General features: G+C 42.1%; 1 protein-coding gene across 1 annotated transcript in view; it reads left to right on the top strand.

The window, feature by feature from the left end:
• Positions 1-27756, top strand: part of LOC144754178 (E3 ubiquitin-protein ligase TRIM39-like) — a 260303-nt gene that overhangs the window by 103271 nt on the left and 129276 nt on the right. The window contains exons 3-4 of the mRNA XM_078641760.1: positions 2716-2946; positions 16321-16343. Of these exons, the coding sequence (XP_078497886.1) occupies positions 2716-2946; positions 16321-16343 (254 nt within the window). The remainder of the gene's footprint in view (positions 1-2715; positions 2947-16320; positions 16344-27756) is intronic.

Genomic DNA, 27756 nt, shown 5'->3' with positions numbered 1-27756 from the left:
GCCACCAGAAAGCTCCTATATTCCTGAAGCAGCAGTCTTGGCTCCAGGATTCTTCCGAGCAATTTCAAATAACTGTCTTCCTTGTTACTTCGTTTTTTTTCCCCTTTCACTTTTCAGTGTTAAAATTCAGCTCGTAGGCTCGAGAATTTTCTCCTCAATCTCAAGCCTTGGTCCTCTGCTCCTTTATTTCTGCACGAACTAAGCCCCTCTCACAGACGTGAAGGAGCCCGATAAACATATCATCACGAAAATTTAAGTTGCATGGGGTTGCAATTGCGATTGTTCATTACGATTCGACATCCCCCTAATCAGCATACAAACACCAGCCACCGTCACTGAAAGGCTTTCAGGTCCTCCGAGCGAAATCGGTGCGACTGCTCACTCTGGCGCCATCTTGCCTTGGATAATGTTTTTTCTAGTGAGGGTATGCCTTCTGAACTGGTTTCTGATAATGGAACACCGTTTACCAGCAAGGAGATGGAATTGTTTTTGAAGAATTATGGTATAGTGCATAAAAGGGTTTCTAATTATAACCCACAGGCAAATGGTCAAGTTGAGCGCTTTAACAGTGTTGTCAAAGAATCCATTCAGTTAGATGTGAAGAGTAATATTGATTGAAGAAAAGCATTGCGGGCTATTTAACTTACTTATCGAATTCCTCCAGGTGCTGTAACTGGTTATTCTCCATTGAGATGTTGAGAGGTCGGAAACCTGGATCTAAACTTTTGCCTTGGTGGTTGAAAGTCAGTGATTCGCATGAGGTATCAAATTTTTCTCTAGCAAAAGAACGTGTTAAAAAATATCAGGAAAAAATGAATAAATATAAGTTTAAGCATCAATCGCAACACCAGAAGATTCAGGTTGGTGACTTTGTATGTGTGAAACTTGGAAGGGACTAATAATAGGAAGTGGTCTATGTGGTCTGATCCTATTGAGGTGCTTGAGGTATTTAGCAAGGCTGTAAGAGTTAAAGATGGAAAAGTTTGGAATTTCAGACGGGTATTTATGTATAAAGATAGATTTGTAGTGAAGAAACCTCAGTTTACTATGAAGTATTCAAAGAATCTGGTTGATGAGGATTTTCAGAATTTTTTTAACAGTTTCAATGTTCCAGAGCCCATTTCGGATGGTCATAACAGGAATGTTGTTGAGCATACTTCTTTTCCTATTGTATAACCAAATGGTACTGTTGAACAAAAGAGAACTACTGAAGAAGCTTCTCACGTTGTTGATAAACAAATATTTGAACCTAGAAGGAGCGGTCGTGTCAGGAATGTACCGATAAGAACGAAAGATTTTGTAAGATTTTGAAAGTTTTTTTTTCTAGTCTACGTTACCAGTTTTTTTTGTTTATTTTTTTTGAAGGGGGGAGGTGTGTTGTATTCATAGGTGTTCATAATATAGTATGTTAGAACATGTTTGTGTTCACATTGCATTCTTACGTCTGTGTTCTGTTTGGGAGTTATATGGATGGGTGGTTGGGACAATCAGTGAGGAGATCCTGGAGAAGAGAGTGGTTGTATAAGCTGTCCTTCATTGTACCCAATAAAATACTTTCCTATCAAGATTCGTCTACTATTATGAATACATCACTCACTATGGGAACTGTTCAGGGAAACTGCGAAACCCCTCACAACACAGGTTGCTCCTGTCCTCTCTCCGACTGGCAGTCCGCTTTCTTTGCGTGTTTCTCATGTTGAGAATATGATGGGCTTCTCTCTTGGACAGGCTGTACTCTTTCCTCACATAGAAGTCTCCTTCTTTCAATTAACAAGGTAGGTTTCTAGGTGCTAGGCAGACCCTCAACTCTTCCAGCAAGCAGTGCAGAACCTAGGTGTTTTCCCTCGCCTCTGGGAAACTGTCTGTTATGAAGATACCAGCCCTGGTCACACAGCAATCCCAGTGCCATGCAAAGCGCTCCTGCCCTGGGTCAAGAAAACCATGGAATTAGAACAAAGTGAGTTGATTTGGTCATTGATAACACACACAGCCTTCTATCTTAGGATAGGACCAGATATCTAACCAACCTCCTCACTCAACCTCTATAGACACAGCGGACGTACCTACAGTAGCCAGTGCAGTAACATTGATTTATCTGATAATTCTCCAGTTTGTAACAGAAGAAACATAATTTAATTATAATTTTGATGTGAAATTACCACATCAGTGATTGCCCATCACTCGGAATGTGGATCATAGTAGGATACGCTCTCAGCGTCTCCTTCTGGGTGAACACAACCAGTGTCCTGGCAGCACAGGGGCAGCCCGCACTGTCCAAATCTTGTTTCTTTTATCACAAGGGCTGAATCTTCCTGGCCCCCCTTCTTTTACATTCTCTCCTGTCTTTCACATCAACCCACACTTGACTTCAGCCAGTCTCTCCACTCAGTCTGTCTCTGGGTCTTTGACTGTCTCTGCCTGCGGTGGGTTCTCTTCCTTGCACTCGCTCCATGGATTGAGCTTCTCTGCAGCTTCACAAATTCTGATTTCTCTACAATTCGTGAAGTGTCTGAGGGAAGGGGGAGGGCAGGAGTGTGAGAAGGACGGAAAACGGTAGAAAGGAAGGTAGTAAAAGGCTGCAGCTTGGAAATTATGAAATGCCTGTTAGTGTTCTGATTTAAGAAAGACAGTATCGACCCCTCCAACCCTCCCACTTTAGTAACAGCTTGTAGGAAGCTTTTTAATATGCAAACAGCTTTTCTTTGCTTCTGACAGAACAAGCTAAGAAATGAGAAGAAGAAAATTGAATCTGAGTTTGAAAAGCTTCGGCAGCTCCTGAAAGAAAATGAGCAAACACTGAACAGAAGACTGGAGGAGATGGAGAAGAAAATTACCATAGTAGAAAATGCAAACATCACCAAACTGTCCAATCAAATCACCTCTCTCAAGGCCCTGATAACGGAGATAGAAAAGAAGTGTGAGGCGCCGGCGTGGGAACTCCTGAAGGTGAGATACTGTTTGGTAAATACAACATAAGAAGGAAGTGAAATATTCATGTTTCGTGTACATTATTAAATGTTTGAGTGGAACACATTAGATCTCCTGGCAGAGTCAATGCACAGTGACCCCACGCACTCGGAGAGCCGCACACAATATACAGAGATGGATAATTTACATTGTCCTACTTGATGCTGAAAGCCCAATGCAATACACAAACAGTGGGATGAACAGTGATGTCTCACAGTGTTATATTCAAGTTAATGCAACACAGCAAGCAATTCCAGTGACCTCAATTAACATATGGAGACCAAGGAGCAAAATGTGAAAACAGCTGAGCCAACATCTTAGAGAATTGGAAAGAAACCACATTTCTCATTTCCTAAGAAGTTTGAAAACATTTCTGTTCTAAAGCAGTTATTTTTCTCCTGGTACAAGTGTCCACTTACTTTCACACGCACCGATCTCTTGGTAAGGTGAACAGCTATATAATTAGGCATTTGGTATAGATAATGGCAGCTCCCTGGGTTTTCTTGTTACCCCAGATAAAGATAGAGAATGCCACAGAAAACTCCATATTTTGAAGAATAGTGACAATTTTATATCATGGGTAACCCATGGTTATATTGGGGATTGTGTGAAATGAATGTCCACAAATAGCTGCCCGGCAGCAAAATAACTTGATTTATAGCTGGATTATCTTGACACCCTACACGGCAACCAAATTCCTCACCGTTCGGATTTAGGGTGGGATTAGAGGTATAAACCACCTTATTGTGGTCATATGCTGTCTGCTACTTTTTTTGGACCAGTTTTATTTTTATGTAATGCTGATTTATGAGTCCCTTAAAGTAGTACAATGAAGCTTTACTAATATCTAACTCAAAGGTATGACAAGGAACATCCCTACCTGGTTCAAGAGTCTGTTCTGAAACTGTCTAAGTTGAAGTTGCCTATACTGACCATGACCTGTCAATGTTGGTACAAACATGTAATTCACCAGTTAGCCTAAACCAGGGGTCTTCAGACTGGGAGGCGGCACCCCTAGGGGGGCCACAAGTGATCTCAGGGGGGCGCCAGGCTCTTGCTGAAAGAAGCATTATGCTGTTAGCAGTACTTTTGTTTTAAGTGGAAAGAAATGAGTGGCAGTAAGACCCTCTGTTAAGGGCCATCACTAGCATCTTTTGTGATTTATATCCTGTCTGGGAGAAGGTTTCAAAAGAGAATCACACTGTGGATACATTTACACGTAAGTAAGGCCTGTCTGACCAGAATACTATGTTTGGCAACCATGTATTTGATTGCCTTTTTAAAAAGGTAACATAACTTAACTGCAATGTGGAAGTAAATCTAGACATATTTAAACATTGGCAGTTTTATAGACTAATTGTTAACAATTCTGAGGGGGGCCCCGGTGATGGTTTTTTCCCACTGGGGAGGGCGCTGCATTAAAAGGTTTTAAGACCACGGATCTAAACACATATTCAAATGCCATTTCAGCTTCGAGGAAAGTTATAGATATGTTACCGGGTCAGGGACCACAGGGGAAGAAACGGAGTCAGCAGACTGGAATAGAGCTTTGAGAGAGGGTCTTATTTTCAAGTATGCTTTTTTTCTACGTGTAGATAGTCTGATGCGCGCAATCTCGTCAGGTTCCTTTCTGACGCCTCTGGGGAACACGGTAGTGCCAGGGTGTTGCGGCGTTGTCCAGGGGGTGTCGCAGCCAGAGTGATGACGTCCCAAACGACCTCCAGGTGAGTCCGGGATAGCGCCACCCAAAAGGAAAGGAACAAAACAGCGGTATCAGGGGAGCGTTCAACACACTCAGCTTAGGGACCGGGAGTGAGGGAAACCTGGTGTTCAGTGCAAAACCAAATATCGGTAGTGACGTAGTGCTCGTGAGGTATGGGTACAGGGGGTCAACTTGGCGGTATTTACACAGTGGTCTAACCACTCCAACCCGCCCACCCCGCAACTTTGCCCCGTACCTTTGTAAGCCACGCTCCTCCCGCGGAGCGTGGCGGGGCGCTTCGCAGAAACGTTGGCCTCCTGGCGTGCTGGCGTTTGCTGGGCTGCTCGGGATCTCCTCTGCTTTCGGTCTCCACTCCACACCGCTCTCGTCCCCCGGGGAAAGGTCTTCCCGCGTCTTCCGGGTTCTTCCTTCTTTTGACGTTACGACGTTCAAGAGGGGCGGAGTCTCGTCGTCTAGGCTTTCAGGCTTAAAGGGGCACAGTCCAGTTTCTCCCTCGCATCCCCAAGGGTACACAGAGTCAAGGTTCGACCACTCCTCTGCAGGAAGGTACGATGGCTGCTGGAGGGGGAGAGAAAAGGGCGAGAGAGGTATAGCCGACCACCAGTCACGGTACACGGGCTCCTCATCCTTAACCTCACAGGGGTGACCCACCGCCCTGTCACACACCTCCCCCCCTGGATTCTCCCGATCGGGGAGAGGAAAGGCTCGTGAAAGATAGTCAGCATTGCCATTGTCCTTGCCCCGTTTGTGTTGCACCTCAGAGGAATAAGGTTGGAGGGAAAGGAACCATCTGAGCACTCTGGGGTTCACTGTTCGGTTCTGGTACATCCATTTTAAGGGGGCATGGTCGGTTTGGAGGATGAAGGGTTTCCCTTCCAGATAGTATTGTAATTTTTCGATGGCCCATTTAATTGCGAGACACTCTCGTTCTACTGTGGAATATTTGCATTCTCTCGGAAACAGCTTTCGACTGGCGTATAGGATGGGATGTGCTACACCGTCTTCTCCTCGTTGTGAAAGTACGGCCCCTAAGCCCACGCTGGACGCATCAGTGGCAAGGATGAAGGTTTTCTTGAAGTCGGGTGATTCCAAGACAGGGGCGCTTGTTATGGTGGTTTTCAATCGTTCAAAGGCATCATGAGCCTCCTGCGATGGTTGTTGTATTTCCCTGGGCCGTACATCTTTACGTAGAAGGTCCGTGAGAGGTGAGGCGACTACCGCAAAGTTAGGAATAAAACGCCGGTAATATCCGATCAAACAGAGGAACGCCCTTACGTCTCTTTTGTTGCTCAGGAAACCGGTGTTTTTGATGGCCTTGATCTTCTCGGCTTGTGGCGCTATGGTACCCTCTCCCAGTACGTATCCCAAGTAGTTGACTCGTGTAAAAGCCGCCCGGGACTTTTTCGCGTTGACATGTAATCCGGCTTGCTGTAATGCGGTCAATATGGTGCTGATGTGTTTCAGGTGCTCCTCCCAGGTCTTACTATAAATAACAATGTCGTCTAGATAGGCTGAGCTAAATGACGTATAGGGGTTCAGCACACAGTTCATGAGCCTCTGGAAGGTGGCGGGCGCGCCATGGAGCCCAAAAGGAAGGACCGTAAACTCATAGAGGCCCTCATCTGTGCATAAGGCAGTCTTCTTTCGGTCCTGTTCACGGAGTGGCACCTGCCAATATACCTTGGTGAGGTCGAGGGTGGTGATGTATACAGCGTCGCCAAGCTTTTCCACCAGTTCGTCGACCCTGGGTATGGGATAGGCATCGAATGTTGATATTGCATTTAGTGCCCTAAAATCCATGCAAAATCTTTTGGACCCATCAGGTTTCGGACCCGTCACGATGGGAGAGGCCCACTCACTTTTCGACGGCCTGATGACACCCAGGTTCAGCATGTCCAAGACCTCTTTCCTCACATCTTCGCGTCTGGCCGCTGGGATCCTGTTTGGCCGTTGCTTCACAGTTTTACCTGGGATCGTCTCAATACGATGCTCCACCAACGTGGTTTTTCCCGGGAGGTCCTTAAAGATTGGGGATAAGGGTCACAGGACACCGAAGAGGCTCTCTCTCATCTTATCGGATAGTTCGGGGTTGACAACTAGGAGCTCTAAGGTAGATGTTTCTTCGGACGCCATGGGGTGCGTCAGGTTGTTGCCCCGTGGAACGGGTCCTATCCACCTTTTCAACAAGTTGATGTGGTAGCTTTGTGTTTTCGCTGGCGAGAGTCTGAGTCTATAAGTGGTGTTCCCTATAGTGTCCACCACTTCGTAGGGTCCCATCCATTCCTTTTTGTTGGCAAGAGTGGGAAGGAGCACTAGCGCCCAGTCTCCGATCTTGAGAGTTCTCAATTTGGTTCCCCGATCATAATAACGTTTTTGTTTCTGTCTTTGTTGTTCCAAATTCGTCTCGGCAAGACCTCTGAGTTTCCCCACTTTCGCTCTTAGCTGCGACGTGTATTCCAGGAGCGTCTTCTGTTCTTCGGCCTCCTGGGTTTCCCATGTTTCTTTAGTGATTTCCAGCAAAGATCTGGGGAGGCGTCCATAGAGGAGCTCGAAAGCGGTACATCCTAGACTGCTCTGCTTTTGCGCTCTAAGCACATATAATGCCAGGGGAAGCAAACGGTCCCACGAGGGTCCTTCGGTGGATAGCATTTTCTTTAAGGTGTATTTCAGGGATTGGTTGTATCGTTCCACCAGGCCATCGGTCTGGGGATGATATACCGAAGTCTTTATATGGCGTATACTGAAAGTCTTGCACACCTCCCTCATCATGCGGCAGGTAAAAGGAGTTCCTTGATCCGTAAGGACCTCTCGCGGAAATCCAACCCTGGCAAAGAGTTCCACCAGTTTCTCAGCTACATTGGCGGTAGTGGGTGCTCGTAAGGGAAAAGCTTCTATGAACCTGGTGGCGTAGTCGACAAGTACCAGGGCGTACTGGTGACCTCTGGATGACTTTGGCAGGGGCCCGATCAAGTCCATCCCTACCCTTTCAAAGGGCACCCCGATGATGGGCATGGGCTGTAACGGTGCAGCCGGAGGTCTGTGAGTATTCCGTCTTTGACAAATGTCGCACTTTTTGCAGTACTCCAGGACATCCTTGTAGATGCCTGGCCAAAAGAAATGCCGTATTATGCTTTCGGTGGTCTTTTCTTTACCGGCGTGTCCTGCAGTCAAATGTGCATGGGCAAAGAATAACACTTGTTCTCTGAAGGAGGTAGGTACCAGGAGTTGTGGAGTGCTTCCTGCATCTGCTTCCCGATATAGGAGGTCTTTTCTTATAATAAACCGGGGAAACGGAGTGTCTGGTTTGTCTTGTGTAGCATGGGCGGCTTCCCAACCATTGTACAGGGTTCTGTCCTCAGCCTGTGCTAATTTGAAATTGCGATCCATGATCCAAGGATCAGGCATTATGAGAGCCGGTTGTGGGCTCACCACCGTTGGCGAATGGTCATTCAATTTCTTCCTAAACAGGGCAAGAAACTCGGGGTTGTCTACCCCTAATATTACATCCTCTGGGAGAGAGTCCACTACCCCCACTTTCACTAGACAGGCAGGTTTGTCTTTTGGGCGGATGGTGACCTCTGCTAAGGGATATGGCTTGACGTCTCCATGGACACAACGTATATGTACAAGGGAGTTGGGGACGTACTGTTTGGGGAGAACCAGGCGTTCTTGAACCACTGATTGTCTGCAGCCTGAATCTAACAATGCTCTCACCTCATTGTCGTTAATGGAAATACTCACGTAGAAAGACGTCCCCATCTCGGCGGAGTACAGGACTGTTTTTGGAAGGTAGCCCACTTCCATAGGTTCATCCGCCTGATGTTTCCGAGGACACAACCGGGCGATGTGGCCCCATTCGCCACATTCAAAACATTGGGGTCCACGAGTCATCGGGGATTCTAGTCTCAATGGTCTGGGTCTGACCGGTTCCGTTACCATCTTTGTCTTTTTCTCGAATTTAGGTGGTATCACGTGCTTGGGGTGTCTCTCTGTTTCCCACCCCGAACCACGGGGTTGTGCTCTGGCATAATTGGCAGCCATCTCTATGGCTTGCTCTACTGTGAGTCCCGAATGCTGTCTCAACCATCTCTGTGATCCATATGGGAGGGCCTCAATAAATTGCTCCAAATAGATTTTGGCCAGTATTTCCTCTTTGGAGCTAGTCTCTGACTTTAGCCACTTATCTGCCATCATCTTAAGTCAGAAAAACAGAGTCTTGGGGTTCTCGCCTACCGAACCCTTCTCCTTTCGTAACCGTACACGGTACGCTTCGGGGTCCAGGATCACATTTTTGATAAGATGGTAGGGAGCGTTGCCTGCAGGATTGGCTACCTGGTACGCAAACTGAGCCTCTCCTGTTAACAAAGGTGCCAGGAAAAAGGGCCATTTCTCTTCAGGCCAACCCAGGGCTCTCGCAGCACGTTCAAAGTTCATAAGGAATGCGTCTGGGTCTTCGCCGTGTACATATTTCTGGAGGGCGATCCCTGAGGGGTTAGGCATATGACTCCTGCTCTCTACATGTACTACGCCTGTTGGGGTCGGCACTGTCTTTTGCATACATTCCAGTTGGGCTGTGACGGTGTTTTTAAAGAGGTCTCGGTCAGCCTGAGCCGCTGATAATTGCCTCTCTACGGCCCACTCTAGTTTCTCCTGCCCCTTGATTAAGTGCTGGATCAGGGCGTCCATCTCGGGATCACAGATGGGCTTGGATGGATATCCCACTTTTGACACCACTGTTACCGGGTCAGGGACCACAGGGGAAGGAACGGAGTCAGCAGACTGGAATAGAGCTTTGAGAGAGGGTCTTATTTTCAAGTATGCTTTTTTTCTACGTGTAGATAGTCTGATGCGCGCGATCTCGTCAGGTTCCGTTCTGACGCCTCTGGGGAAACACGGTAGTGCCAGGGTGTTGCGGCATTGTCCAGGGGGTGTCGCAGCCAGAGTGATGACGTCCCAAACGACCTCCAGGTGAGTCCGGGATAGCGCCACCCAAAAGGAAAGGAACAAAACAGCGGTATCAGGGGAGCGTCCAACACACTCAGCTTAGGGACCGGGAGTGAGGGAAACCTGGTGTTCAGTGCAAAACCAAATATCGGTAGTGACGTAGTGCTCGTGAGGTATGGGTACAGGGGGTCGACTTGGCAGTATTTACACAGTGGTCTAACCACTCCAACCCGCCCACCCCGCAACTTTGCCCCGTACCTTTGTAAGCCACGCTCCTCCCGCGGGAGCGTGGCGGGGCGCTTCGCAGAAACGTTGGCCTCCTGGCGTGCTGCCGTCTGCTGGGCTGCTCGGGATCTCTTCTGCTCTCGGTCTCCACTCCACACCGCTCTCGTCCTCCGGGGAAAGGTCTTCCCGCGTCTTCCGGGTTCTTCCTTCTTTTGACGTTACGACGTTGAAGAGGGGCGGAGTCTCGTCGTCTAGGCTTTCAGGCTTAAAGGGGCACAGTCCAGTTTCTCCCTCGCATCCCCAAGGGTACACAGAGTCAGGGTTCGACCACTCCTCTGCAGGAAGGTACGATGGCTGCTGGAGGGGGAGAGAAAAGGGCGAGAGAGGTATAGCCGACCACCAGTCACGGTACACGGGCTCCTCATCCTTAACCTCACATGGGTGACCCACCGCCCTGTCACAAGATAACAAATCTATGTCTCCCCGGGTGACCAATTTGGGAATCAAGCCCATCACCAACTTAGCTAAAACTTTTGCTTATAGTTTTGCGTCCGCGTTGAGAAATGAAATGGGACCAGTAAGACCCACAGTCCAAAGGAGGCTCATCCCTCTTACAAGAGAGGACCACTCTTACCTCCTGCTAGAACGGTGGACCCTGACCCATTGTTGTGACCTCCGAAATTCATTCTAGGATGAGCTCTTGTTACCTTGTGATGTAACTTCTCTTGTAATTACAGGAAGATTACTCTTAACCTGTGGATGAACTTATTTTGTCTGCTTATGATGAGGGCCCATAACCTGTTAATGACCCTCAAACAATCTGATTAATTTAGTTTGTCTTATAATAGTGGCCCTTTGCTTGGTACTATTCACTAAGGCAGTAGCCCTTCTGACTTATGATTTAAATAGACAATCCTCAGATGTGGGGAGCAGTACTCTCAAAGATCGTCGAATTTTAGTGAAACAAATGATTAACACACAATTTTTTTCATGAAATAAAAAAAATCAATGTTTATTAGAAAGATATTTATCTTTGACACTTTCTGAATCATATCAAATGCAAAACGCCATTTATGTCATTAATGGTTGTAAATTGCTGTAGTAGTCATATGTTCAGCTCTTCCTAAAAGCTGTGATGTCACAGAGCATTATATCACAAATGCTGGTCCTTGGAGGGTGATCTGTGAATGAATACAGCCACTACAGCCAACACACATCCCACAGTTGTAAACATTGAACCCAACGGACCTTCCAATCATTTCTTTAACAGTTTACAGTCTAGAGTTATACTCCATTTTTAAAGAGGGCACTTTCCATTATTTTTTTTTTTTGCAGAGTTTTATATAGCGCGAACTTAACCCGAACCAAATCGGGTATCAGAGCGCTTTACATAGCACCAGTTACGTTACATGAGGACACACATTCATTTTTGTCAGGCACGGGGAGATTAAGTGATTTGCCCAAAATCACAGGATGTTTGGCGTCGTTACCGAGACTCAAACGCAGGTCCGAGGTCGAGCGCCCTATCCGTTAGGCCTACTCCTCTCTGTTCTGCTGTCGCCAGGTCTGTAGTGTGGTGTGAGGTGTTCCCATTCATCAGCTGTCTAACTGGTGTCACCCTCTAAATAGTATGTTTGAGTCCTTTTACTGATGTGAACTTGTAATCTAGACGCGCTGCATGCAGGTCACAGACAACTTATCATAAAGAGTCCAATATTCCAAATCCTTTGCTCATACCTGGTTCTTCTCCAACATTTTATAGAGGGTGTCCCATCTCAGCCTCTTCACTCCAACAGCTCACCCTTTTAGGGATGAATTAATCCACTAATTGGAGGGAGCTTCACACAAGCAGATCCTTCAAAAGTCCATAACTGCACAAGAGGAGGTCACAGTTCTATGTCCTTCCTGGGCAGCTGTGATCTCATTTCTTAGATGCTTCCACTTCCACGCACTCCTCTAATGCCCCTTCTGCCCGTACTTCCTCCCCTTGCAGGGCAGTCTTCTTATCCCCCTTCTGCTCGTACCTCCTCCTGGGCACAGTTCCAGTACCTCTTCGGCTCGTACCTCCTCCTGGGCACAGTTCCAGTACCTCTTCTGCTCGTACCTCCTCCTAGGCACATTTCTGGTACCTCTTATGCTCGTACCTCCTCCTGGGCACAGTTCCGGTACCTTTTCTGCTCGTACCTCCTCCTGGGCACTCTTCTAGTACCTCTTCTGCCCACCGAGGTAGATCCAGCTCCTTCAGCAGGTTTAGGACCAAGCCCTTTTCACCACTCCTTATTCACCGGTCAGAAGGGCTGATGACTTCACAAGGCCAGCTTCTCACTTGGGGGTGTAATTCACCAAAAGCCTCTCTCCAGCAGACAGCTCCTCTATTCTATTGGAAGCCACAGCTTTCCTTACAGGGGTCCTTTTTTGCAGAGTTTTATATAGCGCGAACTAGACCCGAACCGAATCAGGTATCAGAGCGCTTTACATAGCACCAGTTACGTTACATGAGGACGGACACACATTCATTTTTAGGCACGGGGAGATTAAATGATTTGCCCAGAATCACAGGAGGTTTTGGCGTCGTTACGAGACTCGAACCCAGATCCCCAGGTCCGAAGTCGAGCGCCCTAGCCGTTAGTCCAACTCCTCCCCCTTTCTAGGTTGCCCTCACCTGTAAGTAAGCCGGCAATCGGGGATCCTGGCTCTGGAACTCATATATTTGTCTCCATCAGTGCTTTGAGGGTCTTGACACTGGTAAGAGACTCCTGGCACAGTGACCTGGGTTTCTCACAAGTATTTGTTCTAGTTTTTTCTAGTTTTTTTAGATGTTGATAAAAATTTCAGACCTTCTTCTCGGGAGCTGGTTTCAGGCAGTTCTAACATTTTATTTATTAGCACAGACTGGTCAGGTAAAGTCTTTGTCACTCAGTCTCGGCGAGAAGAGAAAGTAGAGCTGTGTGTACTGCGACAGGGGAAATTGAGGCAAAGGCTCAGAAGAGAGGCCTCCCACTCAACTGCTACACAGAACTATATAAACTCCTCTGGGGATGAAGGATGCAGGAAGTGGGATGTGAATGTCCTCCAGAGCATCATTTGTCTCCCTCATCCCTTTCCTTTCACAGACGTGTGGTCCGCGTCAAAGACCTCAGGAAGGTGTCCTTAATCTACCTCCCTATCCGGTAGGCTCCCTCCAACCTCCATCATATGTACTATTCACACACAGGATCCAAAATGGAGTCCTCTCCCCACACATTGGATGAGACTCCATTAGGAAGGCTCACATCACTGCAGAGGTCCAAATACCTGTATTCAAAGTGTGACATACAGAGGGTTCATGGGTAGAAACCAGTGTCCATTTACCGCTCCAGCTGTGCTCTCAGTGTGTGTGATTTCACTTGTAGGTCTTATAAAATGTCTCCAATACGGGTGGAAATCATTCATGACTTGTAATATTATGTTAAGTTCACCAAGTGCTTTGAAATGTGACAGAGATTAGAATATAACAGACAATGCGGTGTCATGTGACCCCATTCAGAATATCACAGACTGTGTCATGTGGCCTCAATCAGAAAATTGTAGACTAAACTGGTTCATGTGATAACATTCAGAATATCACAGATTGTGTCATGTGAACTCATTCATATCACCCACTGCTGTGTCATGTCACCAAGGACATTGATTCACCAAAATGCCAGCGATAGTGGAAGTGACATCACACACTCGCAGACCAATGGCCATTTTAGAAACCATCGATAGTATGGTGGAGACCTGATCTTTGAAAGTGATGGGATGTAATACTTACCCTGAACCAGATTTCTTCTCATGTGCTTGAGGGGAGGAGGAGGGACTGGGGAGCGTTCTCCCTGCGACACATGTTTTTTTTTAAAAAAATGGATCTAATAGTGTACTAAAAAGCACAATTTTCACAGAAATTTGTTTAAAAAAACAGCAGTTCTGAAAGAGCACTCATTTATATTCAAGATGTGTCAAGCCAATGCAATATGACCCTCTTAAGGAGTTCACCCCATTGTTTACAGAATGTGCTATGGATGCCCCCTTAGGGCAAAAGACACCTCCATTGTGCCAGGGCCAGCGTTTTATCAGGGGTGCCCCTCATCTGCAATACATGCCCCTTAATGCCACAAATTCCTTACAATATCCCAGTATCAGAATTTTGCAATTAATGCCATCACATACCTTAGGTTACCCTTAGGTCAAAGTACATCTAGTACATCAGGACTAGAATGTTTTAATGGTTGCGCCCCTACCCCCCAATATGCCATGTTTTTCCTCCCTTATGGCAAGAAGCATCTACAATGATGAGCTAGTGCCAGCATTATGTCATGGGTACCCCCATGCCAACAATTGCCTCCAGTGTGCCAGTATTTTTCAATGGGTTCCCATCATGCCAAGATTTAACTCCAGCATGCCAGTACCAATATCTTTCACAGGTAAATGTCATTCTAACAATTGTCTTCCAAATGCCAAAAGGCTCCGGTGCTGAGAAGACGCCGTTTGAAGTTTCTCCACCAGCGAACATAGAAGGGAGAAAAGACCACACTTACCTCCTGGAAGTGGGTCTATGAGTTTCATAGAGCCAGATTGGTAACGGTACGAAAGTTACAGATGCCTCTAGCATTTTTAAAGCACAGTATTGCTGGCAGTGGCACCTTAAATTTACGTCTGCCCTGAAGAAATTGCCTGATACAATACCTAAGGCAATGAAACATGTCGGCTGCGGGCTGAGTATGAGACGATAGGTAGTATTCATAACTCCCCTTTTTATAATATATGTTTACTGCAATGCAACAAGAAAATATAAATAAAGATAGAGTTGTATCTTGTTGCGCAGTATTGTGTGCGTTATATGTTGAACGTTGTTAGTCCATGTCACATATATGTTGTATGTACACTGCACCATTCACTGTCCTCTTCTTTACTTTGGGTTTTCGGACACGTTTACGTTAAGCTATTTGACACCGATGATGAGAACAGGGCCAACCTGGTGAGTACCAACCAGGGGTCCCATTGGTGGTGCGCCCGTGAGGTGTCGTCTAGCTATTCACACCTTTTTCTAAATGTTGTCCCTCTAGTGGATGTTTGTACTGTGTTGGTCGGGTTTCTGTTTATCAGAGATGGGCTTACTTTTAGCATTGGCAATGGACTGAAACAGAGTTATAATTTCTATAACTAGAAATATAATTAGAATGCTCTTTTGACAATCTATAGTTGTTTACAGTTACGCTTTTCTGTTTTGCCTTGAGGACTGGGTCAATTTTTTGAGGATTGTTCCAAATGCCAGCGAAATAATTTTTCCATGGGTCTCTCTATAAGCCACACATTACCTTCAGTGTGTAAGGGCCAATGGCAGCCTAGCAAGCATAACATTACATTTTCACTCACATTTACTTACATTAACTCAACCACACTCAATCATTCATTCTCACAAGCCCTCATTTATTCTCACTCAGTCTAAGTCACTCTCACTCATTTTTACTGACACCAACATGCTCCCTCATACTTGCACTGACTGTAATTCTCCCACACTTCCACCTACTCATTCACTCTCATTCATTTACACTCACTCACATTCTAGCTCTTACACACTCATACTTTCTCACTTGTGGGTTCCCTTTTATTGTCACTCATTCTGGATCACTCACACTCATTGACACTCTCTTATTTTCACCCACAACCTTTTAGTTGTTCTGTCACTGACTCTCACTCACTTTTACTCTCACACACTCATACTCACAAATACATACACACTCACAAACACACTTAACTCACAAGCATGCACACTACATACATTGAAAAACATGTTTTACTTAAGACATCTGCCATTGAAGTTCTCATTCTAGATCCTAGTGCAGCATTTTGTTATTACACATATAGTGAATAATAAACGTGTTATTCACTATTAGTGTAATAGAAAATTGGCAGGAAATGTAGGTGGTACATGACTCATTAAGGAGAAGCGGTCTCGATTTGTCTCGATTTTCTTGGCACTGAGTTTGCTATCTCTGAAGCCAGGGGTCGCACAAGCAGTGGCAGGGGTCGCACAAGCAGTGCCAGGGGTCACAAGGGGCAATCCAGGAGTCGCAGCTGCGACCCCTGGCAATCCCTATATGATGCCCCTGCATGTGACCCTGTAGAGAACATCATACAATGTGTCAAGTGACTCCATTCAGAATATCAGAATGTGCTGCGTTTTGTGACTCCATTCAGAATGACACTGTGCTGTGTCATTACCATTCAGAATATCAGTTTCTGCTATGTCTTGTGACCTCATTCAGAATATCACATTCTGTGCTTAGTCATGCGAAACCATAAAATGGGCTGCGTCATGTAACCCCAGTCACTGTTTTCTAACCATAGATAGTTAAGTGTTTCACTACTAAAAATACAGCCATAACTTTAACATCTCCTGTGGAAACTGATTTTACTGTGTTTGTTTCTCTGTTTTGCAGGATGTCAGAAGCACCCTGAGCAGGTAAGGCTGGTTTATTATCCTCCTCTCAGTGTGTAAGGAGCAGGTCTCGCTACTGCAATGTGTAAATGCCACCACTGAGCTCACACAAAGTACTACAAAACTTTCAGATTCTCATAAAATCACTTTGCATCCTCCAAAAATAACCTTAAGTCCTCATAAAATTCCTTTGATACCCCTGAAAGTGTAAGTCCACGGAAAACTCCCCTCTGTCATCAGGAAACTCTCGTCGGAAAACTCCTTTGAGTCCTGAAATAATTGCTACAGAAATGAGATGCTGTCCTCACAAACATATTTATATCATTGAAACTTGACTGAAGTCCTCTGAAGGGTACCCTGAACACACAGAAATCTAATACACATTCTGGAAACTTACGGTCAGATTTTCCTCAATTGGGAATTGTGCAAAAACTCATTCAAGATTTCCTAACTAGGATGCCAGTCTTCAAAACATCCCTTCTGTGACCCCAGACATCATTGAAATGTCATTAAGGCCATATTCAGCCCCCATTCATTAATATATTCCCTCCAATGACCAGAGGTCTTGTCCAGTTCTCATAAACCTCATTGTAATCCTCAGATCTGCTCCTAATCCTAAGAAATCTCTTTCCAGTCTGCAGTGACCTCCCTCCAGTCCGTAGCATCCTCTTGAGAAGCCTCATTTCAACCCTCAAACCTCTGCCCTGGTCACTGACCACTCCTTCCAGGCACCAAATCCTTCTTCAAGTCCTCAGAGACTTCCTTGTGTGTCTTCTAAAGCCTCATTTTAATCAATTTTTTCAAAGTCTTTATTTATCATTTTTTGGTAACAATACAAATTCTAACAATAAACATCAATGGATCATCGTCATCAGTCACATGTTGTGTGATGGAATAATGCTTCTCTTAACAACACATTCCTGAACCACGCAGGTTTAACCCCTTCGCTGCTAGACCTTTTCCCCTCATGTGCTAAGCCTTTTTTTTGCTATTTGGGGTAGTGCGTGCTTAGGACCCTGTAACATTTTGACCACATAAGGTATCCACGCCAATTTTGCGTCCTTTTCTTCCAACATCATGGAGATTCTAAAGGTACCCAGGGTTTGTGGATTCCAGAAATTAAGCAAAATACAGTAACATTGTTTTTTTCAGAAAAATTGGAAAAACGGGCTGCAGATGAAAGCCTCTGGTTTTTCCCTGCAAATGTTATCAAAAAAGGGTTTGTGGTGCTGAAATCACCATTTTCCCAGCTTTTAGGGAATGATAGTCTTTTATCAGAGAACCAACATTTTTCACACAGTTTTGGCAGTTTTCTGGGACATAGCCTATTTTTGCTACTTTTAGTGCTTCCAACCTCCATCCAGTTAATGGTAAAATGAGTATGAAAGCAATAATGGATCCTGGAAAGCTATACATTTTAGAAAAGTAGACAAAGTTCTGTATTCAGAAAGGGGTCATTTGTCTAAATCCATAAAGGTTTCTTTATAGAAACTAACAGTTAAATATTGGAAAAATTGAAAATTAGTTGAAAAAAACAGCCTTTTGTGTCAACGTTTTCACCTGTAACTTCTTGTAATTATGACAGTTCTTTGAAAGCAATATACCGTTACATTTGCTGGACCTTCCTGGTTGTGGAGATATACAGGACTTGTAGGTTCACCAAGAACCCGACGAACCCAGAGCCAAAAACTGCGCAGCAACTTGCAATGGTATTTTATTATGTACCGGGTTTAGAGCAATTATTCCTCGAAAATGTATACATGGAAAAATCGGTATGAAAGACACCTATGTATTTCTGAAATGGGTACAAATTATAGAGTTTAGAAATAGTACATAGTTGCACATTTTCAAATTGGGAATCATTGCAAATAGTTATTGACAGTTTTATGTAAATCAAAATATTATTGCAAATGTAAATTTTCAGTTTAGCATTTTTCAAAACCTAATTCCCTAATATAGCTAACTATCATAAAGAATAAAAGAGTAAAATCTTTGAAGGCCCTTACGTGCTCCAAGGAAAGTTCATCAGCACAACGCCCTCATCAAAGGTCAGCAAGAAGCAACACTCCTCTTCCACGGGGAAGAGTTTTTATACCTTTCTGCACTAAGCTAATCTAAGCAAAAGTATAACTTTTCTGCTGAAATCGGAGTCCCATTGGCTAAAAAGTGACGCCATCGTGTCATTCCACTTTTTAGAACATCAGTTCCGTCACTTTCTTAGAGTCCATTGTCTCTAGTTTTCGAACAACGAAGCTTCCTCCAGTTTGCAACATTTAACCAAGTAAAGTCATCTGCTTCCTCGGATATGAAATTTGTCGCACGTTCTCTTGCCGGTTCCTGGCCTTGGCCTTGCTTGACTAAAGAACAGTCAGCTCATTTCAATAAAATGTTTCAGGCAGCAGGAATTCATCTGTCATGGACTTTCTTTTACTCCGAGCAGAATTTTAGCAAACATAAATGCACTAGGCCCAAAGCCTCTTTTCATGAACTATTATATAAACAAACACAAGAACAATAATTGTGAGAAATAAAATTCGTTCTGTTGCCACCCACCATAGCTAATGATTAACCCATTAGTCTAAATTACCTAGCTGAAGCGTACAATTAAAGCAGCATTTATATCTACCATTCTTCATTTAATCCAACAGGATTCTTTATGCACCTGTAAAGAGTAAAGTGACACCACATAGACAAGAAAGCAAAATAAGCACATGCCATTATTTAAAACAGCTGCAATTAGTAATGACACAACGATAGACAAAATTAATTTATTATTCTTCACATACAAGAGAATGCAACATAGAACACATTTATGAGCACGCATGTTAGTAACCCTCGTGTACATATTCGTGAATGTTACTTTAAACTAAGTTGAATTAATACATACACAGCACAAATTGTTAGCCTGATTAATTTTTATTATGGGAGTATGACTTCACGAGTTGAAATGAAAACATTTCTGAATCTCGCTCCATCAACTCCCTCATCTGGTGATTTACAAATCACCCCACCACACCCAAAATTTAATAAAATTTTACCTAAAAGAATATGATTCGATTTCACTGTGTTAGTATTTCTAAAGTTTTTGTTTCAGCAAAATCTTTGCAACTATCATATTGAGCTCTGTGTAACTCTTCTAGCTCAATTTCCCTTTCTTGTTCCTTTCTGATTTTGAAAATTATTTTCTTTTCCTTAATGTCCTTCTTTCTCTTGTGTAACATGCAACTGATCTTCGTCAAAACTATCACAAACATTATAACAAACAAAGGTGTTAGAATCTTGCCAATAACTGAACCACCAATTTCTTGAAACCAGGTTTTTATAGTTTGAAATCTTTTTGAAAGAAGTTCTGTAAAATCATCTTCTTCTAAGGGAACTATTTCTGAATGCATTTCTGTCATATTCCTAATGTACATTTCAATATTCTTGCTTTCATCTGGGATATATGTACAGCAGTGCTGGACATGTAAAATACCACAGACTCCTCCCTCTTTTGCTAAGAGTATATCTAAGGCAAGGCGATTCTGCATCACCATTGACCTAACCGCAATGACCTCGGTATCCACTAATTGGAAACCACCTGCTGTGTCAGTTGATAGTCTATCAACAATTGTGGACAGTTTTCTAATTCTTCCTGCATTTAGGGTTATACCTACTAAGGGTATCACTGCTTCAAAAATGTCTCCCAAAATTTCTGAGAAACGTTCTCTCTTAAACCTATTTACATGATTACTGATTTCAAACGAACCTTCTGCATTTCTGTCAACATGAAATATTTTGGGAAAAACAAGTCCAACATAACATGTCCCGTACCAATGGTCCGGAAGATTATAATAAGCTTTATCTCCACAGATAAAATAAATCCCAGGAAAAATTGTATCTTTACCACCTTTGAATCCCCAACCTCCCATGATTTGATAAGTGTCCTCACAATTGCTAGCACCTACAAAATAATTATCAAAAAGAGTATTCTCTTCTAATGCAAAGCTTACCACTAATTGGCTTATCTATGTGAATTGCAACATTGTCAAAAGATTTGCCATTAAGCGTCTCGTCCTCTTTCTGCCAAAATTTAGATTTGGTCTGTTTGACCTTTTCATTCCTCTTATAAATTGCCCTTCTCTCTTCAACTAAGTTCAGGAAAGTCTTTTCCTCTGTTCTCAATTTGCAAGTTAGATTATTTCTGTAAGCATACTCATAGGTGAGTTCATTAGTAACTAAAAAGAAATCCCTCATCTGTTTGGCTTGTTTATGTTTATTTAAAGCATTCTCAATTTTCAGATTAGCAAAAATCTCATCATAATTAGAATAATAATACTCCAAGCGACCAGTCTGATAAAATAAGCTAGCTATCACACTGCAAGTTATGCCATAAGTAAGAGGAAGCATATTGTATTTCACTCCCTCAGAAACAGAAGCAGGTAACTTTACACAGATATAGCAATCTTTGACACTCATAACCTTAACATATTCTCCCAAAAGTCTCGAAAATGTATTGCTAGAAAAATCACTAACAGACCTATCTTGATGAGCCTCTGGTCTGTGATCAATAACTTTGTTAGCTTTGTTTGTTGTACTATGTTTGTTTTAACTAACTGAAGCTTTGCTTGTCATATTGACTTTGTACATCTCCTTATCGATCCTGAAAGGAAAAATAACAGCTAACACTAACCAGAGCAGAATTAATATGAGCATACATATGAGTCATCTTACAGCAATTTTTAAAAATGGAACATTTTGAGGTACTACGCTTCAAAACAACAGGCATTTTAGCTAGTCTTAAGATAAAACAAAAATTTAAAATTATGTCTAATTAAAACCTTAATTTTAAACACCCCTCTTTTTAAAATCTTTTTTTTTTTTTAACTCTCTTACAACTTTTCTTCGACCTTGCGTCACAAGTTTATTTTCCAACTAAACTCAATTTCTTCGACCTTGTGTCACCTAACACAATTTCTTCAGCCTTATGCCAATAACAGAAACCTGTTGTCTTTAACTTCCTCCTGACTACTGCTATTTATTTCAATTACAGGTGGGATTATTATATAAGCCCACTCAGGAGACTTATACTTCTGATTTGGCCTCAAAACTCTCTTTGTTTTTCTAGAAATAACCTCTATTTTCTTTCCTTTTTCTGCTTTCTTTTCAGGATCCTCATTCACCTGCTCTTTTGATCTTCTTATTAGCCTGACTCTCAAACCTCCATTTTCATTTGGCCACGTTTCACCTTTTCTCAGAATTTTCCTTCTTGGTTCAGTCACATTAGTTTCTGTTTTCCAAGATCTCTTTCTCACACTTTCCCTTTGACAATCTTCATCACTTTCTCCAGAATCACTGTCAGAAATCTCAATTCTTGACTCAGGATCTTCTCTAATCGGCAGCTTCACTCTGTTAGGAACTATACTTTTTATTCCATCACTGGTACTTGGCAATTCGTCTTCCTCCACTTCATCAATTACCTTCAACTTCCCAGTTCCAGATTTCTTGTTCCTGCTTTCAGAGCTTATTTTCTGCTTTTCGATACTCTCCTGGTCTTTCTTCTGAACTTGACCAGATTTTTCTCTTTTCTCAACTTCTCTTTCTTTATCTTGATTAGATTCTTGTGTAAATTCTTTTTCTAATAGATCTTCGTTTTCAGAATCTATTTCAATAATTTCCAAATCATTTCCATTCACTAAAGGTTTCTCCAGATGTCGACGCCTCTGTCGATCTTCAGAATCTGGATTTTTTTCAGCTTCTTCTTCAGAATCTGAATCAGTTGTTGTATCACTCTCTTCATCAGAGTTTTCAGGTGTAGGTATCGGAATAGTATGGCTTGGATGAATCCACCTTTTTATTCCCCTACACTTTACTGCATTTGTCGTTACAAGTATCACCTGCCTTGGTTTCTGCCACCTCGGAACCAAACAGTTTCTTCTTCGGTGAACTTTTGTTCTGACCCAATCTCCAGGTCTCAGATCATGTGTTTGCACTTTGTCTTTTGACTGTATTTCAGTTCCCACCTGATTAGACACAGAAGTTACTACATCAGACAGCTTTTTACAATATTCCAAAATTGCACTGTCATTAATGCTCAACAGTTTTCCTACTGGAATAAATGCTTGTCTCATTATTCTACCCATGATAATATCATGAGGACTCAGACCTGTCTTTTTATCTGGTGTACTTCTCAAAGTCATCAAAACAAGTGGAAGAGCATCTGTCCATTTTATGCCTATATCTCGACACATTTTTCCAATTCTATTTTTAATTGTTCCATTAATTTGCTCTACAACTCCAGATGCCTCTGGTCTGTATGCACAGTGTAACTTCTGCTCAATGTGTAAGGCTTCACAGATCAATTTCAACAATCTGTTATCAAAATGTCCTCCTCTATCACTCTCTATGGTCACAGGAAATCCGTACCTAGGGATAATCTCACGTAGAAGCAATTTTGCTACACTAATTGAATCATTGTGTCGTGTTGGGAAAGCTTCTACCCATCTTGAAAATAAACAAACAATCACCAAAACATATTGCAGTCTGTTGTGCTTGGGCATTTCAATGAAATCCATCTGTAACCTGGTGAAAGGACCACCCTCTCGACCTATTATTCCTGTTCCCACAACTGATTTCCTGTTTGGGTTCATTTGTTGACAGATCAAACACCTTTGACAAAGAGATTCTGCAATTGTTCTGAACTTGGTATTAAACCAAGTTTCTTTAAAAAGCCTAATCATTGAATCTCTTCCAATATGACCAGGGCCATGGTACATTCTGGCCATGTCAGCAATCATGCAATTTGGTAAAGCTACTCTGCCATCTTTGTATGTCCAAACTCCATCTTCATCTCTCTGTCTACATTCTGCTATCAACCATGTGTTTTTCTCATCATCATCAGCTTCATTTTGTAAATCTCTGATTTCTTGCCATGTCTCAACAATTGATGTTAGCATTAGTGAACTTGAATCAAATTCTTTGTTTTTCTCCCGATTAAGTGCATAATTATTCCTTGCGCAATACTTTGCAATTTCGTCTGCATAAGCATTCCCTTTGGTGATAAAATCCTCACCTTTTCTGTGAGCTGCACACTTTACTACAGCTATTTCTTTAGGCAACTGTATGCCATCAATTAATCTTTTAATGAACTCCGCATTTTTAATTGGTGAACCTGCTGATGTCATGTAGCCTCTCTGAGACCAGAGTTGTCCATAATCATGCACAACTCTGTACCCATACTGACTATCAGTAATTATAGTGACTCTCAGATCTTTTGCCAGTTCACAAGCACGAATTAAAGCAATTAATTCAGCCACTTGTGCTGAACGAATTCCTTCAAGACATGTTGCTTCTTCAACATCTGCCACTGTGCAGACTGAATATGCTGCTTTCAAAACACCTCCCTCTGATCTTAGACAGGAACCATCTACAAAATAGACATAATCTGATTCAGGCAATGGTATATCTTTAATATCCTGTCTTGGCTTGGTACAGTATTCCATAACATCCAAGCATTCATGTTCCACATTATTTTCATCACTAATTTCAGTATCTGGTAACAGTGTGGAAGGATTTAAATTCACACACCTTGCAATTGATACATTGTCTGATCCTAAAATTATCTTTTCATATTTGGTCAATCTATTACTTGTCAAATGTTGCGTTTTGCTCCTTGTAAGGAGAATTTCAACTGAATGAGGAACAGAGACTTTTACAGGAAATCCCATTATGATTCCCTCACTCTGTTCAAGACTAATACTAGTTGCTGCAACTGCTTTTAAGCAACCTGGTAAGGCTTTTGCAACTGGGTCAAGAACTGCTGAGAAATAAGCAATAGGTTTTCTCATGTTTCCATGTCTCTGTATCAACACAGACAAAGCACACCCTTCCCTTTCACTGCAGTAAAGTTTGAAATCCTTCTCATAATCAGGCATGCCTAGAGCTGGAGCTTCACATAGACTTCTTTTTAACTTTTCAAAAGCTTCCAATTCAACTTCAGTTAGAACAATTGGATCTTTTATATCTGATTTTGTCAGTCTTTGTAGTGGCTTTGCAATTACTGAAAATCCACTAATCCATTGACGACAATAACCAACCATTCCCAGAAACATTCTGACCTGTTTTTGTGTTTTTGGAGGTTGCATTCCCTGAATCATTTTTATCTCTCAATCATTACCTGTCTCATTCCCTTTGCAATTCTATGTCCAAGGTATTTTACATCCTGTTTACAAAACTGCAATTTTGCAGGAGACACTTTATGTCCCTCATCAGCCAAATGATTCAAAAGTGTAATTGTATCTATCACACAATTATCTCTTGTTTTTGCAGCTATTAACAAATCGTCAATGTACTGCACCAATGTTGACCTACCAGGTAGATTAAGATCTTCCAAGGATTTCTTTAACAACTCATTAAAGATAGAAGGACTCTCTGTATACCCTTGAGGAATTCTACACCACGCGAGGGTCCTATTTTGGAATCTGAAAGCAAAGATTTCTTGGCTCTCTGGATGCAATGGAACAGTAAAGAACGCATTGCAAAGATCAATAACAGTATACCATTCTGCATCATGCGGAATTTGATAAAGAATGACTGCTGGATTTGGAACAACTGGACAACATGGAACAACAATTTGGTTAACTTTTCTCAAATCCTGAACTATTCTGTACGTTCCATTTGACTTTTTGATTCCCATAATCGGTGAGTTACAAGGACTGCTCTCAATTTCTTTTAATACATCTTGTTTAATGAATTTCTCAATCACTGGAATGACACCTTCAATTGTTTCAGTTTTCATTTTATACTGGGGAATGTTTGCAAATTCTATTCCCTGTTTCACTATCATTTTGACTGGATCGATATGTTTCATTAGACCCATTTCATTTCCAGTCAAATCCCAAATTTCAGTATTGACAGTCTCTTTTAATTCCTCTGGTAAATTTTCTTTTTCAAATGTAGAAAATAATTTTGTTTCGCTTGCTTCAACTAACAACATTGTCAATCGATATAACCCATCTTCTTCCATTGTTTGTAATTCAAATCCATCAGGTGAACAATATATTTTGCAATTCATTTTGCATAATATATCTCTTCCCAATAAGTTTACTGGACTGCTGTTGCAAACTACAAATCTGTGTTCGTCTTTAAAATTGCCAATTTCTACCTTAACAGGATCAGTTAGATCAGTTTTAATCTGCTGATTACTTACTCCGACTACCTGGATGGTATCCCCAGAGAGAGGCAGGTTTTCAATTTCTACTGATCTAACAGTAGAACGGGTAGTACCAGTGTCCAGCAGAAAAGTGATTTCTACATCATTTACTTTTCCATTTACAAATGGACCAGTCTGGTCAACCTCAAGAGTGGCTCCAATTACACACTCTTCCCCCTCTCTCGGGCACCGTCAGAAGCAATCATCAGAATCATTTCCTTGTTCTTCTGCCAACAAAAATTGTCCTGTTGTATTTTGCAAATTAGATCTTTGAGTTCTTATTACCTGAGCACATCCTCCGAATCCCACACCAGGATTATATTTTTGACCTCCCCCACAATTTGGAAATGGAGGCTGTGGAATCTGTTTTTGCTGTTGTGTTAACTGTTGCTGTAGCTGTCGCTGAAGACTCAGGTCATTCAGTTGACGCTGTAGCTGTAGCTGTTGCTGCAGATCAACATCGTTTTGCATCTGTGGGTTTAATGATGTATTTTTAAAATTTCTGGGTGGATTTTTACACTCGCTTTTCCAATGACCGAATTCGCCGCAGTTAAAACAAGGTAATTTCTGTTTTAATTCTTCCATTCTAGCATTATTCTTTGATTTGTTAAAATTAATTTTACATTTTCCTTGACCTTGATTCTGATTCTGATTCTGTGTAAAATTTACATTATTATTCTCAAGACTTGCAATCTGTTGCTCAACCACCTTCACTTGTGCCCACATAGCTTTTTCCTTTAACTTTTTCTGTTTCACTTCTAATTCATCACTGCAGTATTTAGCTTTTCTCAATATATCATCAACCGAATTTGATTGCCAACCGACAATATTATTCCTAATCATTTCTCCAATTTCTGGTCTAAGACCATAAACAAATCTATATATAAAATGACTCATATCCTTCTCGTCTAATTTTTCATAACCACTGTACTGTTTGAAAACCAGTAATAATCTTTCATAAAATGAATGAACAGATTACTTTGGTTCCTGATTTGTCCTATCTATTTTTACCCAATCAACTTCTTTTGGGGCAATTTTATTTTTCAACCAGTAAATCACTTTTTCATATAAATCCATGACTATTGGGGCTCGAGCACCTGTTTCTTTAATTCGCTCCGGTTCCTCTTTTGGCCAACTTACAGCAATTTTACATTCTGTCCAAAGATCTGATGGGACAACGATGTCAAAGAATCCATCCAGATCAATCCACAGAACTTTCTGAAACTTTGATGAATCTATCTACCTGTCGATACCATTCCACAGGCTTTTCTCTTAGCCGAGGAAAGTCATTTGTGAAAAGCAAAATATCTTGTCTTGACCATGGGACATGGACATATCCTCCACCTGCAATTTCTCTCATAGGAAACTGTTTAGACATTTTATCCAGTTTGTCCAACCTTTCATCTTCCTTCTTTTTAGTCCATTTCACTCTCCACTTACTCAAGTCACCTAACTTTTTGATGTAAACAATAAATTCCTTTATATGCAGTATTTTTCCCATTGTATTAAAATTCACAATGTCCCTCAGTAAAGTCTAATCTGTAGTGTTTCCCCAACATTTTCTGTCTCCTCAAATCGATTTCCAGTTCAACTGCCAGTTCTTCTAACTGATCGTATTTATTCTTTGTTTTCCATTGAATGCTCTTACAGATGAACAGGAGTTCATCATCACGATAAAATTTTAGACTGTCCGGACCAATTGTGCCAATTATTAATTCTTCCAAATCAGCTTTCAATTTTGCAACATCAAGTTTTGAATTTGATTCTCTTTTCTCAGGAGTCTCTGCATCTGATGCTGCACCCTTTGGTGACTGGTTAAAAGACCTTGATTAAAAGTTAAATCAGGCATTCTTGTTTTCTCACGATGAATTTCAGATAAATCTGAATAAAATTTCTCAGCTACCTTTTGAATTTCAGCATTTAAAGGAATTGTCAAACTTGGCTGTTTTAATTCTTTTTGATCAAAAATAGGCTGAACAGGACCAATCGTTACTGGAACTGTTACTGCTTCCATGCCTTTAGTTATCTGTTGAATTAAATTTTCTTTTGATCGTAAATATTCTGAAGTATTTACAACTTCCTCATTTCTGGCAGTTCTTGTTAAATTTGTAGGGGTTTCCCTTTCTATTGGAATTTCTGAAAAATTTCTGCTTTCATTATAAACACTAGAATTAGTTCTGGTTTCAAATCTTTCTGGAGTTTCAAAAGATTCAGAATTATTTGGATATAATTTAGGAGATTCATTTA

Source organism: Lissotriton helveticus, chromosome 5_1, assembly GCF_964261635.1.
Source record: "Lissotriton helveticus chromosome 5_1, aLisHel1.1, whole genome shotgun sequence".
Classification (NCBI taxonomy): domain Eukaryota; kingdom Metazoa; phylum Chordata; class Amphibia; order Caudata; family Salamandridae; genus Lissotriton; species Lissotriton helveticus.
Note: the sequence above shows the minus strand (reverse complement) of the source record. Positions and strands in the feature narration are given on the sequence as shown.